General features: G+C 38.2%; 1 protein-coding gene across 2 annotated transcripts; it reads left to right on the plus strand.

Moving 5' to 3' along the window:
* The first annotated feature begins 1,663 nt into the window (after window positions 1–1,663).
* gyg2 (glycogenin 2) lies at window positions 1,664–12,063 on the plus strand. Of its 2 annotated transcripts, none has more exons than XM_028010078.1 (9): window positions 1,664–1,974; window positions 2,490–2,628; window positions 4,625–4,799; window positions 6,321–6,483; window positions 6,852–6,978; window positions 7,736–7,916; window positions 8,596–8,712; window positions 10,042–10,194; window positions 11,417–12,063. In XM_028010078.1, the coding sequence occupies exons 1-9, from the start codon at window positions 1,968–1,970 to the stop codon at window positions 11,552–11,554; spliced, it is 1,200 nt and encodes a 399-aa protein (XP_027865879.1). In that variant the 5' UTR covers window positions 1,664–1,967; the 3' UTR covers window positions 11,555–12,063. The 2 variants fall into 2 exon arrangements, with proteins under 2 accessions (XP_027865879.1, XP_027865880.1); XM_028010079.1 differs by lacking the exon at window positions 1,664–1,974 and adding an exon at window positions 3,826–3,908 and having other exon boundaries at window positions 2,497–2,628.
* The last annotated feature ends 2,815 nt before the right edge of the window (window positions 12,064–14,878 follow it).

Consider the following 14,878-nt stretch of genomic DNA (forward strand, 5'->3'; position numbering starts at 1 on the left):
TTCATAGTTTGTCACTTTACAGCAAACCTTTATTTATTTTTCTGGGAGTGACAGATCATCACAAAGTAATACATTACTGTAAAGTAGAAAGAAAATAACACAAAAAAACTCCAAATTTTTTTTGCTCTAATATTCTTAAAAATATGGAATGCATTTGTATTCTGCTTTTACTCTAATGTCTGTATGTGATGTATTAACAGTATGGCTGCAGTTGTTTTGTAAAGGATTTGTTGGAACATTAGTATACCATGGTGGTGAACTTATCATGATTTGGGGATGTTCTTCAGCAGGTGCAGGTCAGCTGATGAATGAAACTAAATACACAGGATTTGTACTCATCTTGAAAAGTCTAGAATTTGATTTCCATATTTTCCAGGTCCAATGTGTAAAAAAGAATGAAAAAATAAAAATGTTTTCTATTTTCTTTTATTTCCTATCCAGTTATCAGAAATCTATCTGTCATTTATTCCTGTCTGTTTTTTGTAGCTTCCTTATTTAAATCTGACAGAACTATACTCAACAGAGAATCTAGGGGAAAAACCTCAAAACCTGAAATATTTAAGTGTAACACTGAAGATCAGTAGAAGTCTTGTCTTATTGGCCAGATTTAAATTACAAAGCTGTCTTTGAGTTTTTGCTGTCTGAGCTAAATTTAGTTATTCTGGCTTCCCACCAACAGCTGTCATCAGGCTAAAACATGTGCTGCAGTTTGTTAAAGGTGTGTAGAATAAGTTCTATTTATAAATACTCATGTTATTCGGTCAAAGAGCATTTGTATCTTGAGATAAAGGTCAGAGGTAACAAACACCTTCACAGCAGAGTTCCTCTCCACTTGGCTATTTAAACTGTACCTAATTGGTTTTGTTCAATTAGGAAATACAATAATAATAATAAAAATACTGTATTAACTCAAAAAGAAAAATAAATGTCTTAACCCATTTTATCCAAGTTTCTTCAAAAAGTTGTTGCAGATGCTGATGGCTGTGGAAAGAAGGATTTCCTTTAGCAGTCTGTATTACAGTAGTTCTGAAGAAGCCTCTGACTGAAGACTCTCAGTTGTTGCATAACAGTGCAATAAGATGATACATAGGATTGTCAATAATTAATTAAGTGATTTTGATCTGTATCCAAAGAAGACAGAAAACTGACATTAGCCTTAACACACCATCTCCACTGTGAACCATGGTGAAGGCAGAATCATGCTGTGGAATTGCTTTTCTTCAGAAGGAACAAAGAAGCTGCTCAGTTTGAGAAGAAGGCAGATGAAGCCAAACCTGTTTGAGGTTTCAAAATACCTGAGGCTGGGGTTTGGGTTGCTCCAAATCCATTCCCTTCAAAGAAATGACTGAGCTCAAAGCACATTCATGTGTTAGAATGGCTTAGCCAAAATCCAGAACAAAGAAGGATATGAACAGTTGCTTTTTATGGAATCTGGTGGAAGATTCCTGCAAAATTGGGATTTTTCATGTAATAAAACAAGAAAAGGTTCAAGAGGAGTAAATCCTGTTGCAAGGCAGTGAATGTTTGAGACTCATGCATTGCAGTGGTTATAGGTTATTTGCACATGGCTGATGTGGAAAGTGAAAAGCAACGCTCTCCTGAGTGGGTTATCAGCAGAGTAAGAGATTGTGCTGTTGCACAACCCTTGTTGTCAAGCCCCCTTTCCTGCTAGTTGAATGACCAGTTGGACAAACACATCAGAGGATGGAAGCAGCAAGGCCTCTGCTTCCTGATTTATTCCACCATTAAAAGCAGCCTGAGATGTGACTCCACATCACTGTGGCAGATTTATGCTCACAGTGAGGATTTAGGAAGTGTCCCAGATCCAGCTGGTGCACCAGTACACCCTCGCCGTCGACTGTTCTGATGTCACCGCTGACGACCGGCAGCATGCAGGCGTAGTTTGCTCCTCACCTCCCCTGTGGAAAAGTAAACCTCCAGGATTTGGAACTGACTGAAGACAAGAAATGTCAGGTAGGAACCTACTTTTCATATAAATGATGGGATCTATGGATTCCATCATGGATTTAACGTCAGATTCTTCAAATATCCTCCCGCTAGTGGGCTCAGCATGTTTCAAGATGCACAAATAAATAAAACAAATGCTTTGATAAGCTGCTGCATGTTTTCTGCTCACTGCTCTTTTGCTCCAACTGTGATTGTCTCTCTGTGATGTTGAATTATTAACAATGTGATTGGGTGGCTTGTTTGAAATGAGAACAGACTCTCTGCTTCTTCTGGTTCGAATCAAAAAGGGAACCAAGTGAAATCTAACACTGTCCTCAGACATAAGGTTACATGCCTCCATATCAAGCTGCAGGCCAGGATTATGGCGCTGCAGCCACACACCTGCTACAGCTGGTCCATAATAGAACGACACAGAGAAACTCAGAACAAACAATCCATAGAGTTTAGTTCTTTTATCTATTTGATGGATAAACCATGAGATAACTGCACTATTAATTATTTTGTCTCCATTCTGCGTGCAGCTGGTGAGGCTTTCGTTACCCTGGCCACCTCAGACTCCTACTGCCAGGGGGCGACAGTGGTGGCCAGAAGTTTGCGACGGTATGGAACAACTCGCCACGTAGTCGTCATGGTGACCCCAAACATCTCTGAACAGTCAAGGTTGGGGACTCATTTCTTTCTGACGTTGAGTTCCAATAATAATTCTGTATATGTCCAAGATGAACTCAAACCTATTGTAGAATTCAATACAAAAAAATACCACAATTTTCCAATTTCAAAACAGAAAATTCCAATAAAAACATTAAAATCATCTTTTCTGAGCATCATGTCAAAAACATACCTAAAGAGTTTCTTTGATTCTTTCATCCATGTTTGAGAAATCCTTTAATCTAATGTGGCAACCATTCAGCTGTGCAAAATGCCAGGGTGGCCTTTGACAATGAAGATCCTCCTTGGAGCTGCAGTTTTCAAATTTCCGAGCTTCGGTCTCACAGCGGCCGTCTCCACAACTCTTCTACTCAGCTCCTTCAGACTAGCCAGCAGCAATTAGCAAACACCTGGTGGAGCTGCACTGTGATGAACTGCGTTAAAAACAGGAGGAGTCACAGGACATATTAGAAAAATAGGGTTTTTTATTTTAACCCAAAGATTAGAAATAACAAAAGATAAACTGAGCTCATAAAAGAGGTCAAAGAAACAAAACTGAACTCAGGCAAAAAATGTAAACAAACTGGCTGCACAAACAAACATAACTGACCTAACAAAGAAATGACACACATGGATTATATACTGGCTGATCAGACCAATTAAGACACAATAGGGGTAACTAAACAGAATACAATTACAAATAACACAAAAACTTTAGGGATATTTGTCTGTTCTATGTCTAACTTGATGAATAAGAATTTTTCACCGTTACCAGAGAACATGGAGAAAGATTTCGACAGATTGTCCCTATTACCATTATCTTTGTTGGGACGGGTGAACCTGGTTAAAATGGTAATTTTACCCAAATTATTCTACCTTTTCCAACATGTTCCTATACTAATTACAAAGACCTTTTTTGACAAGTTGGATAGGAAAATATCTCAATTCTTATGGCTTAAAAGACCTGCCAGACTTCGTAAATCAGTGTTGCAGTCCCCAACTTATGAGGGTGGACTTGCTCTTCCCAACTTCAGGCAGTACTACTGGGCAGCTAATATACAAATAACACAAAAACAAATAACAGTACAGCTAAGTTTGGCTAAACTAAAGACCCAAAACTGAAAATCAAAAATATTAAACTTTAAATACTAATATTTACTTAAATACAAAACGTATCTAAACAAAGAAACTACAAATTCCCCCTGCCAGCAGGAACTAGTGGTGCAGTCCAATCAGCATTTAAGCCTGCTGAGCCCTGGCCCCCATCCTTTGTCTGGCAAACTCCAAGGCAGGTAAGTACCGGTGGGAAAACAAACAGAATTAATCTTAAGCAAACAAAATTAACTTTAAGTTGATATAAATACATATGCTAACTAAATATGTGCGCTAACAAATAGAACAAATGCATTCAAATCAACTAATAAATGTTTTTATTGAAACTAAAGTGTTGTTGTGTTTGTATGAAAAAATAAACTGTGCATAAAAAAAGAGTTACCAACATCAGAGTGTGGCCATGGATTTGGCCATCACATGCACATCAGCTGAGCTAATTATATGAGTTACAAGGTGTTAAAGGGTTAATGGAGGAGTGATGATATGGTGACTTCCTGAAGGCATCATAACAGAAAGAGCAAGAGTTTCTTAAAGACACAGAGGCACAATATCAAGGTGTTAAATTACGAAGTCAAATTTCTCTTATGTATATATCATTTTTATAACAACTGAAGGTTGTATTTGATTGTGCTATAAAAAAGACACTATGTGCCTGAAAATACATAATATTATCCCTTTAAAGAAATGAAAAAAAAAAATTCAATGAGCCTTTTTATGCCTTGGATATGAAACTAAGCAGCTGGTTTACTCACTGAGTTTGGTAACACATTGTGTTTTTAGAACTTAAAGAACAAAATAAACGTATACCTTTGAACCAGAGAGGTCAAGTAATTCAAATAGTACTTTGCAATGAGTTACAATTTACTTTCTGACTAATTGAACTCCTTTTGAGCAGAAAAGTCCTTGAGAACGTCTTTGATGAGATCATCACTGTGGATGTGAAGAACAGCGAGGACCAACTCCATCTGTCCATGCTGGGACGTCCTGAGCTTGGCGTCACCTTCACTAAACTCCACTGCTGGAATCTGACTCAGTACAACAAATGTGTCTTCCTGGATGCTGATACACTGGTGAGTTTAATAGGAATATTCCACTTTAGGGGGTTCAGTCTGCCTTGTGTTTCGCTGGTGCATGAAAATATTGGTACATGAAAAGTTGGAAGACTTTCAGGAATCCTTTCCACGGTAGAGGGATGAACATAAAGGGCAGTGCCCCTAGGGGAGCTGGCACATGTACCCTGTCTTCCTTGTTCTGTACTGAAACAAATTTTGTTGTGCTTCTGTACAATATCAATAAAAGCATTCTGATTCTGATATCTAGGTTATCATCCTGGATCATCCCCATAACCCAATCTTGGATAAGCAAGAGATGATGGATGCATGATGGATAGATGAATAAGTGTCACAATTCAATTCAGCTCATTTATATAGCACCTATTCACATCACGTGACTTCAGAAAATTAGGTCTGTTTAATCTACAAACAGATAATGACTAGTTGATACAACTGGTTTGATACAAACAGATTTCAAGTCAAGTAGATCAATTCCAATTGATCCTAGTTACAGTACAATGCAGTTAGGTCATGAGTCAACACACATCAATCTGGTAGTCTTCATTTGCTTCTCTTCTGACCTCCTGCTTATCTCCAACATATGAACCCTGACATGTTCAGCTGCACTTTGTTCTTGTGATTTCTCGGCTTGTGAAGTCAGTGAAAATGTGTGCTGCAGGCTGCAGGCATGTTTAAAGGCCAAGCTAAGTAAATACAAGGTTCCTGAGGTCATACATGGACATGCAATGTTTACTGTGGTCAGTAATATTTGTGTCTCCTTTGAAGTTCTCGACTGAAGAACCCACAGCCACTTCACCAACTCCTTCTGGTGAAGTGACTGAGACCAGCCCGTGTGTTCTGGGTCTCCTCACAGTGGGATGTGCTCAGAAGGCATCCTAAACCTCAACTGATTCCTCTTGTCATGGAGAAGCAGCAGCAGAGGAAACACATTTCGCACTGCAGATGCTGCACCAATCTGTCTATCAATCTCCTTTTCCAATCTTCTTCACTTGGGCCAGGACCCCTACCTGGACCCCAAGAAGGTACTCTACCCTTCTCTGGCTCTAAACCATGGCCTTGAGTTGGAGGCACTGGTCCTCATCCCAGTTGCCTCACACTCTAGTACAAACCACTTCAGAGAACACAACCCAATAAAGCTAATAGGCCACATCGTATGCAAAATCAGACATGATTCTTAGGCCACCAAAAGAGATCCTCTCAACACCTGAGCTGTGCCCAGAAATTCTGTCCATAAATGTTATAAACAGAAATGGAGGTCCCCACTCAAGGGCAACTGCCCCCGATGTCCACGCAATATTGCTGAGTTGCAACACAACCCTACAACAGCTTAAGGAACTCCAGGAGAATCTGATCCATCCATTCATCCCCTGGGCCTTACCATCAATGAGCTTTTTAATTTCAGCACCAGAGAATCTGGAATCTAGCTGACAACTTCACGGGTGGTCCAACAGTTTTTACTCAGTTATGAATGAAACCATAGAGTAAAATTTAAAATTTTTCCACACTGTCCCTTCTCAGGTCTTGTGCAATGTGGACGAGTTGTTCCAACGGGACGAGTTGTCAGCTGCTCCTGACCCTGGCTGGCCCGACTGCTTTAATTCTGGAGTGTTTGTCTTCAGACCGTCCAAGATCACCTACACCAGCCTGCTGGATCTTGCCCTGCAACACGGCAGCTTTGATGGTAATGCATCACAACATATTTGGGCTGCAGGCAAGAAAAAAGCAGAAGGCTGATTGCTTTGAGGACTGATGTCTCAACTGAATACGCTAATGTAAAGTCAAGGGAGATCTTATGAAGTAACATGATTCATTCATTACTTAAGACATTTAAGTGTACATTTATCAGATTTTCCAGCTGTCTATCACCATTGCAATAAAACCTGGATTTGTTTCAGTCAGCTGGAAGTGGGATTAATATGATAATCACCCTGATAGGATGAGCTGAGATTCCTTCTCCTTATACCCCAAATCGCAGCGATCAGAGAGACAAATCTGTCAAGTAAGAACACATTTATATTTTACTAATTTCTTTTTCTTATATATTATCAGGAGGAGATCAGGGCCTCCTAAATTCATTCTTCAGCAGTTGGAGTGTGGAAGACATCAGTAAACACCTGCCATTCATCTACAACCTGTGTGCCAGCTCTGTGTACACCTACCTCCCTGCTTTCCAACAGTGAGTGTGTCAGCAACAAACTTGACTGTTATAAAACTCCCCTGGGAGCGTAGATGGTTTTAGCCATAATTTAATGTTTCCTTGGTGTCTGGAAAACATTTGAGCCATTTCAAAAACATCTGGAACATAATGGCTGCTGGAAAATGCAAGTGTTTTGTTGTTGACTTACCATCCAGAAATCACTTTCTACATGCTTGTTGGTTGTACAGGACACTCAACTTTTGCTTTTCAAAGATGTACAGATCTCATTATCAAAGAATTATTTTGTCCAAAAATGCAATAAACATGTTTTTTTTATAACTTATAGACTCATCCTAACCTGTTCAAGGAAGCACAATATGCCACCTGGATGCTATTGCAATAACCCCTAATATATTAATTTGCATTCCAAGTTTTTAAAACTCAAAAAGTAAAAATTATTATTAGAAATTACCAAAAATGTCATGTTTTATTAGTTTCAGGTAGAATATCCTCAAAATATATAGACGTATACAAGATATATAGGATTGAAAACGTCCATCTATATGTGTTGAGTTATTGAAATAAATACAGTTTTAAGCAATAACAAAGTGAGTGGGGATGTTATGACACTGCTCTTATTAGTTGTAACAAAACTTTAGTATTTCTTTCTTTAGGTGCAGCCTGAACTTTGAGTGATTGTGAAAATATGGGAAAAAAAGGACTTCTGGCTAACTGTGTGACTCCAATCTGCTGCCCACTGACTAATGTATTGAACATGTTGCTGTTCTTCCTGCAGGTTCGGCCACCAGGCAAAGATAGTCCACTTTGCAGGAGCCGTGAAGCCGTGGAGCCCACAGAGGGACGGCTGCCACTCACAGAGTCTGGAGCAGTTTGAGTCTCTGTGGTGGAAGGAATATCACAGTCAGACACCTTCTGCTCCAGACACTCAGCGCACTCCAAGAAGACCCAAACAACAGGTACTGAAAGGTTTACTGTTTTATTGCTCAGCTCTTTTCTTTTATGCATTTTGCCCATTTCTTTATTTGTTTGCAATTGCAATTTTTCCATTTAATAAGAAACACAATTATGTGCTTAGTTAAAAAAAACATGCCTGTCGTCTTCTTTGTCTTTTCTGCCACTACAACCGAACAACATTTGGTTGTTGATCACATGATATGTGTGATGTGGAAAAATGTTAATCTACTGAAACACTGAGAAATATTGAGAAGACTGCAGCATAGGGTGGAGGTTCAGCTGCCAGCAGGACTCCATCCTAAACAGATCCTCTTTTCAATGTTTTGCTGTAAAATACTATCTGAGAATCTGGTAGTCATGTTTCATATTTCATTCCACTTCACAATGAAACTACTACTACTTTGTAGAAAATTCCAGTAAAATCACCTACATGTCTTGTGACTGTAAAACATATTCATAAAGGAAATATTCAGAACACCCAGCAGTAGATGTGGTTGTAGAAAAAGTAACTTTTGACTCTGAGTGCTTTGGTTGTCCTTGGCTGGCAGCTTTCTACCCCTAAACTCTGAAGTGTTTCTCCACTGAGGCTGCTGTGAACATCCAGAGTGGCAGAGAACTCAGAACATGACTCTGATTTTCCATGCCAACATGGCGTTACAACAAGCTTTCTTTATTCTGCAGATCCAAGAACAAGAGGTCAAAGTGCCATTTACAGGAAACTTGGACAGCTCCAGTTCACTGCTTGCACATTTTTCTCCATCCTCCAACAGTCTTCACTGTCACACCGAAGAGATGATGGTAAGATGAAAGCTCTGTGCTATTGACCTGCATCAACTCTGAAAAACACTAGAAGAATCTGTATTCACTGAATGAAAACTTCAATCTGATTTGAAAACTTCCAAAGTCACTATACGTGGAGTAAAAGTCAACTTTGACACATCTTGAACTGGTTGCTCACAGATTATGCAGTTATTCAAAAATTCCATTAACTACCAGAGCTCCTATATATTCAGTAAAAGATTAAATTTAACCATATTGACGTTTTTTAACAGGGTAGATGGTGGAATGATTAAATTTAAAATTCCCCCGAGGTTTTTAAAGCTCTTTGAGAGAAAACAACACACCACAGACAAGCACTTGGGTTTCTTTCATTTATGAAAGATAGGTTTTGTATTTATCAAATATTTACCAGGTTGAGCATTACAGCAAAAGCTGTATTTGTTTGTGAAAGTAAAACTGTAAAGCTTCTTTTTGACACTCAAACAACAATTCTGATTGCTATATCATTAAAAAACTGTTTAAAAATATTAAAATAACATAAGACATTTTTACACACACAGCTATTGCTCTGAAAACCTCAGAGATATTTAATTACTGTACTGCTTGATGCTTGGGTTATATGTGTGGTTGAATTGAAATATTTTTTGAAAGTGCATTAAGACGACGATTGTTTTGAGTTGGAGCTTTATAAATAAACTGAACTGAATTCTAATTGAATTAGGTGTTCAATTTCTCTTATTCTCACTTTGAACTTCAACAAGTCTTGTTCAGTACATCCAAATGTCTCTTTGCTTTGAGTTGCTGACATGCAAATAGCCAAAACTATTAAAATTGACACATAACTGAAAAGGTGTACCTCATAGAAAATACTCTATGACAAAAAGCCGATGAGTGTGAAAAACACGGGACTAAGTCCTGATGAATGTGACCTCCAGGGATCTTGGTAGAAAAGAGAGAAGCTGAAATGAGAGCACTTCATTTCCTTTGACTCTGTTTAATTTCATGCTCTTTCTGTGAGTAGTCATTAAAATATTTGTTGATAAAACTATTAATTAGCAGAATGAAAGGCCATATTAGCATAGCTACTTATGTTTGGAATATATCATGGTAATTATGATGGCTGCTTATTAGACAGGCCAAGTGGCTCTTGTTAGTTCCAGCAGATCAGGATCTCTGCTTCACTGTGTTTCCTACAATCTTCCTGCAGTAACACACACTCTGTTATCTGTATGGTGCTCTGAGCTACATCACATTTATGTCACTCTCAGTTCATTTCAATTTCCATTTTATGTGAGATTTGTTAGATTTTAAGTGCACTGATTAGTAACAAGGCTTCAATGTCTGAAGGCTCCCCGCACAGACAGAACACCAGTGCAGGAATCACCAGTCCTGGAGAAAGAGTCTCCATCAACAGAGACAGCAGAGGTCAGTGACCCCCCTGGAGCTGGAGCTGAAGCGTCGGAGGACAGGAAAGGCACTGCAGATGAAGACGCTCAGCCGGTATGGAAACTTAGTTTACTTTCCAATATTTCACAACTGAAGTCTTCCCGAGACGGTTTACTGGACATGCAGGTCCATTTTATATCTTTGTATCTTTTCAACTCAACTCAATTAATTTCGTTTCAGTTCAATTCAGTCAAGTTTAATCTAATCTATTTGAATTCAGTTCAATTTAGTTTATTTTAATTCAACTCAAATCAATCCAATTTCACACATTTCCATCCATCCATCCATTTTCTTTACACCCTAGTCCCTCATGGAGTCAGAAGGGGTGCTGGTGCCGCTCCAGGGAACGTTTCGGTCGAGAGGCAGCGCACACCCTGGACAGGTCGCCAGTCTGTCTCAGGGCAACACAGAGACAGACAGGACAAACAACCATGCACACACACTTAGGGAGCATTTAGAGACCAGTTAACCTGACAGTCATGTTTTTGGATTGTGGGAGGAAGCCGGAGTACCCGGAGAGAACCCACCGTGCACAGGGAGAACATGCAAACTCCATGAAGAAAGACCGCGGGCCGGGAATCGAATCCAGAACCTTCTTGCTGCAAGGCAACAGTTCTATCAACTTCACCTCTGTGCAGCCCCAGTTCAATACTATTCAGTTCAGTTTCATTCAATTCAATTATTCTGAGTTTAGTTCAAGTCAGTTCAATTAAGTTTAATTCAGTTAATATCAAATTCAGTTGAGTTGTATTCAGTTCAGGTCAGTTGAATTGAAATTGATCACTTTTGAGCGCAAATTGGGTTTATTAATCAATAAAGAAACAAAACTCAGCCTCTCAAACAATCTTTTACTGTATTACTAATACAAAATCACCTGTTTTTTTACCATAATTTAGTACAAGTACAGACTGCCTGAATCAGGATGAATTATGAGCCAAATGTACAGTTGGACTCTAGTGAAATTAGACAAGCAGAGCTAGTGACTGAAACTGAAGAAAGACATGAAACAGTCTAATTGATTCTCAGTTTTTATGAGCTGAAAACACTGTATTGAGTTGACAAGATTCTTTACTTCAGATAATTTCTTCCTGAAAACAACATGTACTTTTGCTCTAAAGAAAAAGATGACGGGACAAATAATAAGCCTCCACAATAGTTGTCAGCCAATAGTGGGCTTTTTCTTCACAGAAAACACTCTGTTCTTTCAATCATAACAAAGCCTATTAAAAAAAACCTGATAACCCTTTGTTGTTTCTGCCACGTTTCATTTCATCAGGCAGAAGAAAGAGAGGCAGAGCATCGCAGAATGTGGGAGGCAGGACAGGTGGACTACCTTGGCAGAGATGCTTTCCAGAACATCCAGAAGATGCTGGACCGCTTCCTAGACCCACAATATGAAACCTCTCTTCCTTAAAGTGCGCCATCACTCGCTAAAGTTTTTACACCCCTTGAACTTGTCCACACTTTGCACTGTTCCAAATGAAAACTTTTATTAATCTTATTAGGATTTTATGGGAGTGATCAATAGAAAATACTATTTTCATGTTTTTTTCCATCAAAAACAGGAAAAGTTGAGTATAATTTTCCTCCAGTTCCACAGTGATGCAATAACAATCATGTGAAATCACAATGTAATTTTTTAGTTTTTGGTTGCAATGGGATTAAATGTGGAATAGTTAAAGTCTGGTGTTGATATGAGCTTTTCAATTCTTAGAGAAGTCATGAAGTGTAAAATCACCATACAGCCTAAGTAATACAAACACTGTAGAGCTTTTTTATGATCTTTTCATTAAAAGGACAAAGCCTTTTCCTTCCTGTAACTCTAGATGGATGTGGACACTGTGACCCATATTTAAACTGTGTGATATGTTTTCCTATTTGTGTTCTGTTATGGATAAAAGCTCTCTGACAAAGCTGTGAAAACTGATTTAATAATTAATTACTATTTTTTTTAAAACTTTGATCATGTTGTTTTCTATACATTTTGAAGATTATATTTAGATTGAAGCCCTATACTTTTCAAAATAGTTTGTATTGGGCTTATGCAGACTAAGGGTCTTAACAACAAAGATTTTTTAATTACCTTTTTTCTTTTTATTAACTTTTACAGTTAGAGATAACTTGCTAAGCAGGTGGTGCTTAAAATAAGCATTTTTGCTATTTATTTCATTTATTAGCTATGTTTAGCATACTGAATGGAACAAGTTAAAGTAAGACAACATGCTAGTGATGGCAGCATTTAGGCTTAACATTTTGGCTCATTTTAGATTATACACTAATATTAACATACTGAATGGAGTAAGTCCATATTAGTCAAAATGCTTGTGACTCTCCACTTGTTATTTGGTGCATGTTACCTAAGCTTAGCACTGATGCTAATTTTTAGCATCAGAATGTTGTGTTCCAACCTACTTTGGTAGGCCCTGTTTAAATTTCTTCAGAAAATTCTATTCTATTCTATTCAAAAGGAATCATAATGTATAGTTTTCTTCTCTTTAAGAACTGTTTTGGCTCTAAAACATGTTGAGTGTTTGTTATATGAACGGTGCAGACTAAATCAATTTGTCCTGCTTTTAGCATATTTTTATTTAAATCACCCAAAGCACAAAATCAACCCTTGAACAAGTGATGCATGTCAGCAGGGGGCACTGTGGCTCTTCATGCAAGCTTGTTCAATTATGACAGGCCATCAATGAGAGTGTAATGCAGATTATTAGATGTCTGACTGCAGTCAACAAACTGCTGAGCAATCCTTATCTAATAGCAGCTCTGTGCATGTCATCTTCATGGGCATTCCTCCTGAATTGTGTTGTCACAGTGATGGAGCGGAAGGAAAAACTGCAGCAGAGCTTGCTGCAGGGAGACTGCTCTGACTGATCAAGATTAAAGAAGGAGAGCTGATCTGAGATAAAGTGCTGCTTTCTTTCGACAGCCACTTTGATTAGGCTATGAGAGGTGAGCAGGAACCAAGGAACAGTCCCTGAAGGTACTAACGTCTGCAGTGGTAATTACAGCTTCTTTCATGTTGACCATCTACTGACAGACTCAGTTATGATTACCAAAATTATTTTTGTTTGTTAAATACCAGAATGATTAGATGCATATGTTTTGGAAAACTAAATCTTTCAAATCTTTAAAACCATCAGCTAAAATCTAGTTTTAAAAAATTTGATTGGAAATAAAAAGCTTCTTTGAAACAATAACCAACCAACATTAACTGTTGAATCCGGTTTACTCTGGATTCACTTAGTGGTTTTTTTTATAGAGACGAACATATTTATGTGTACATGCTTGTAATTTTATTTATCTTATGTTTAAGTCATATATATATACTGTATATATATACAGTATATATATATATATATATATATATATATATATATATATATATATATATACAGTACAGACCAAATGTTTGGACACACCTTCTAATTCAATGGGTTTTCTTTATTTTCATGACTATTTATAAGGCAAGAAATCCCACTTATTAACCTGAAAGGGCAGGTTGACCTATGAAGTAAAAACCATTTCAGGTGACGACCTCTTGAAGCTCATCAAGAAAATGCAGAGTGTGTGCAAAGCAGTAATCACAGCAAAAGGTTGCTACTTTGAAGAAACTAGAATATAAGGGGTATTTTCAGTTGTTTTACACTTTTTTGTTTAGTGCATATTTCCACATGTTATTCATAGTTTTGATGCCTTCAGAGTGAATCTACAATGTCAATAGTCATGAAAATAAAGGAAACTCATTGAATTAAAAGGTGTGTCCAAACTTTTGGTCTGTACTGTATATATATATATATATAGAGAGAGACTTAGACTTAGACTTAGACTGACTTTATTGTCATTTTTCATGCACAAGGTGAATACAGAACGAAATTTCGTTGCATACGGCTCAGGACAATGTTTTGAGCTTTCAATGTTGTGAGGTTACTCCAGAATAAAATAAAATACAGTATAAAATATGAATATAAATATAGAATATAAAGTGCAGGAATGACAGTAAAATATAAGTTATTTAGCTCTGTACATGTGCAAGGTATAAAGTGGAGACCAGATTTTAAGTGCAGTCCAGTTAAGAGTTCAGCAGTCTGATGGCAAGTGGGAAAAAGCTGTTTCGGAACCTGGTGGACCTGCACTGGATGCTGCGGAACCTGTTTCCAGAGGGCAGCAGGGAGAACAGTCCATGGTGGGGGTGTGAGGGGTCACTGACGATGTTTCGGCCTCGGGACACGCAGCGCTGGGATGAAATGTCCTGAATGGAGGGAAGGGGGGCCCCGATGATCCTCTCTGCTGTACGCACCACTCTCCTCACGTTCTTCCAGTCGGAGGCGCTGCAGCCTCCACACCACACAGAGAGGCAGCTGGTCAGAATTCTCTCTATGGTGCTTCTGTAGAAAGTCTTGAGGATGGGCGGGGGCAGGTGTGCTCTTCTCATCCTCCGCAGGAAGTACAAACGTTTCTGTGCCCTCTTGACCAGAGACGTGGTGTTCACAGTCCAGGTGAGGTCGTATATATATATATATATATATATATATATATATATATTTCACTTGGGAATTAATAAAGTATATTCTACTCTATTCTAGCTACAGATTATTGTTGTATGTCTTCTATGTAAAAGGTATCTAACCAGAAGATTCTACTCAATCTTCACTTTACTGGAATCACTGGTTGAACAGGTATGTGGCAACGGAGGAGAGAAAAACATTTTTCAACTATTTTTTAATCAGATTAA

This window comes from Xiphophorus couchianus, chromosome 24 (genome assembly GCF_001444195.1).
Source record: "Xiphophorus couchianus chromosome 24, X_couchianus-1.0, whole genome shotgun sequence".
NCBI classification, from domain to species: domain Eukaryota; kingdom Metazoa; phylum Chordata; class Actinopteri; order Cyprinodontiformes; family Poeciliidae; genus Xiphophorus; species Xiphophorus couchianus.

What these genes read in the sequence shown, in the direction of transcription:
- gyg2 (XM_028010078.1), top strand. An exon ending in CAAGAAGACCCAAACAACAG is followed by an intron (nt 7,917 to 8,595) that starts GTACTGAAAGGT and finishes TTTATTCTGCAG; the next exon opens with ATCCAAGAACAAGAGGTCAA. An exon ending in CAGATGAAGACGCTCAGCCG is followed by an intron (nt 10,195 to 11,416) that starts GTATGGAAACTT and finishes TCATTTCATCAG; the next exon opens with GCAGAAGAAAGAGAGGCAGA.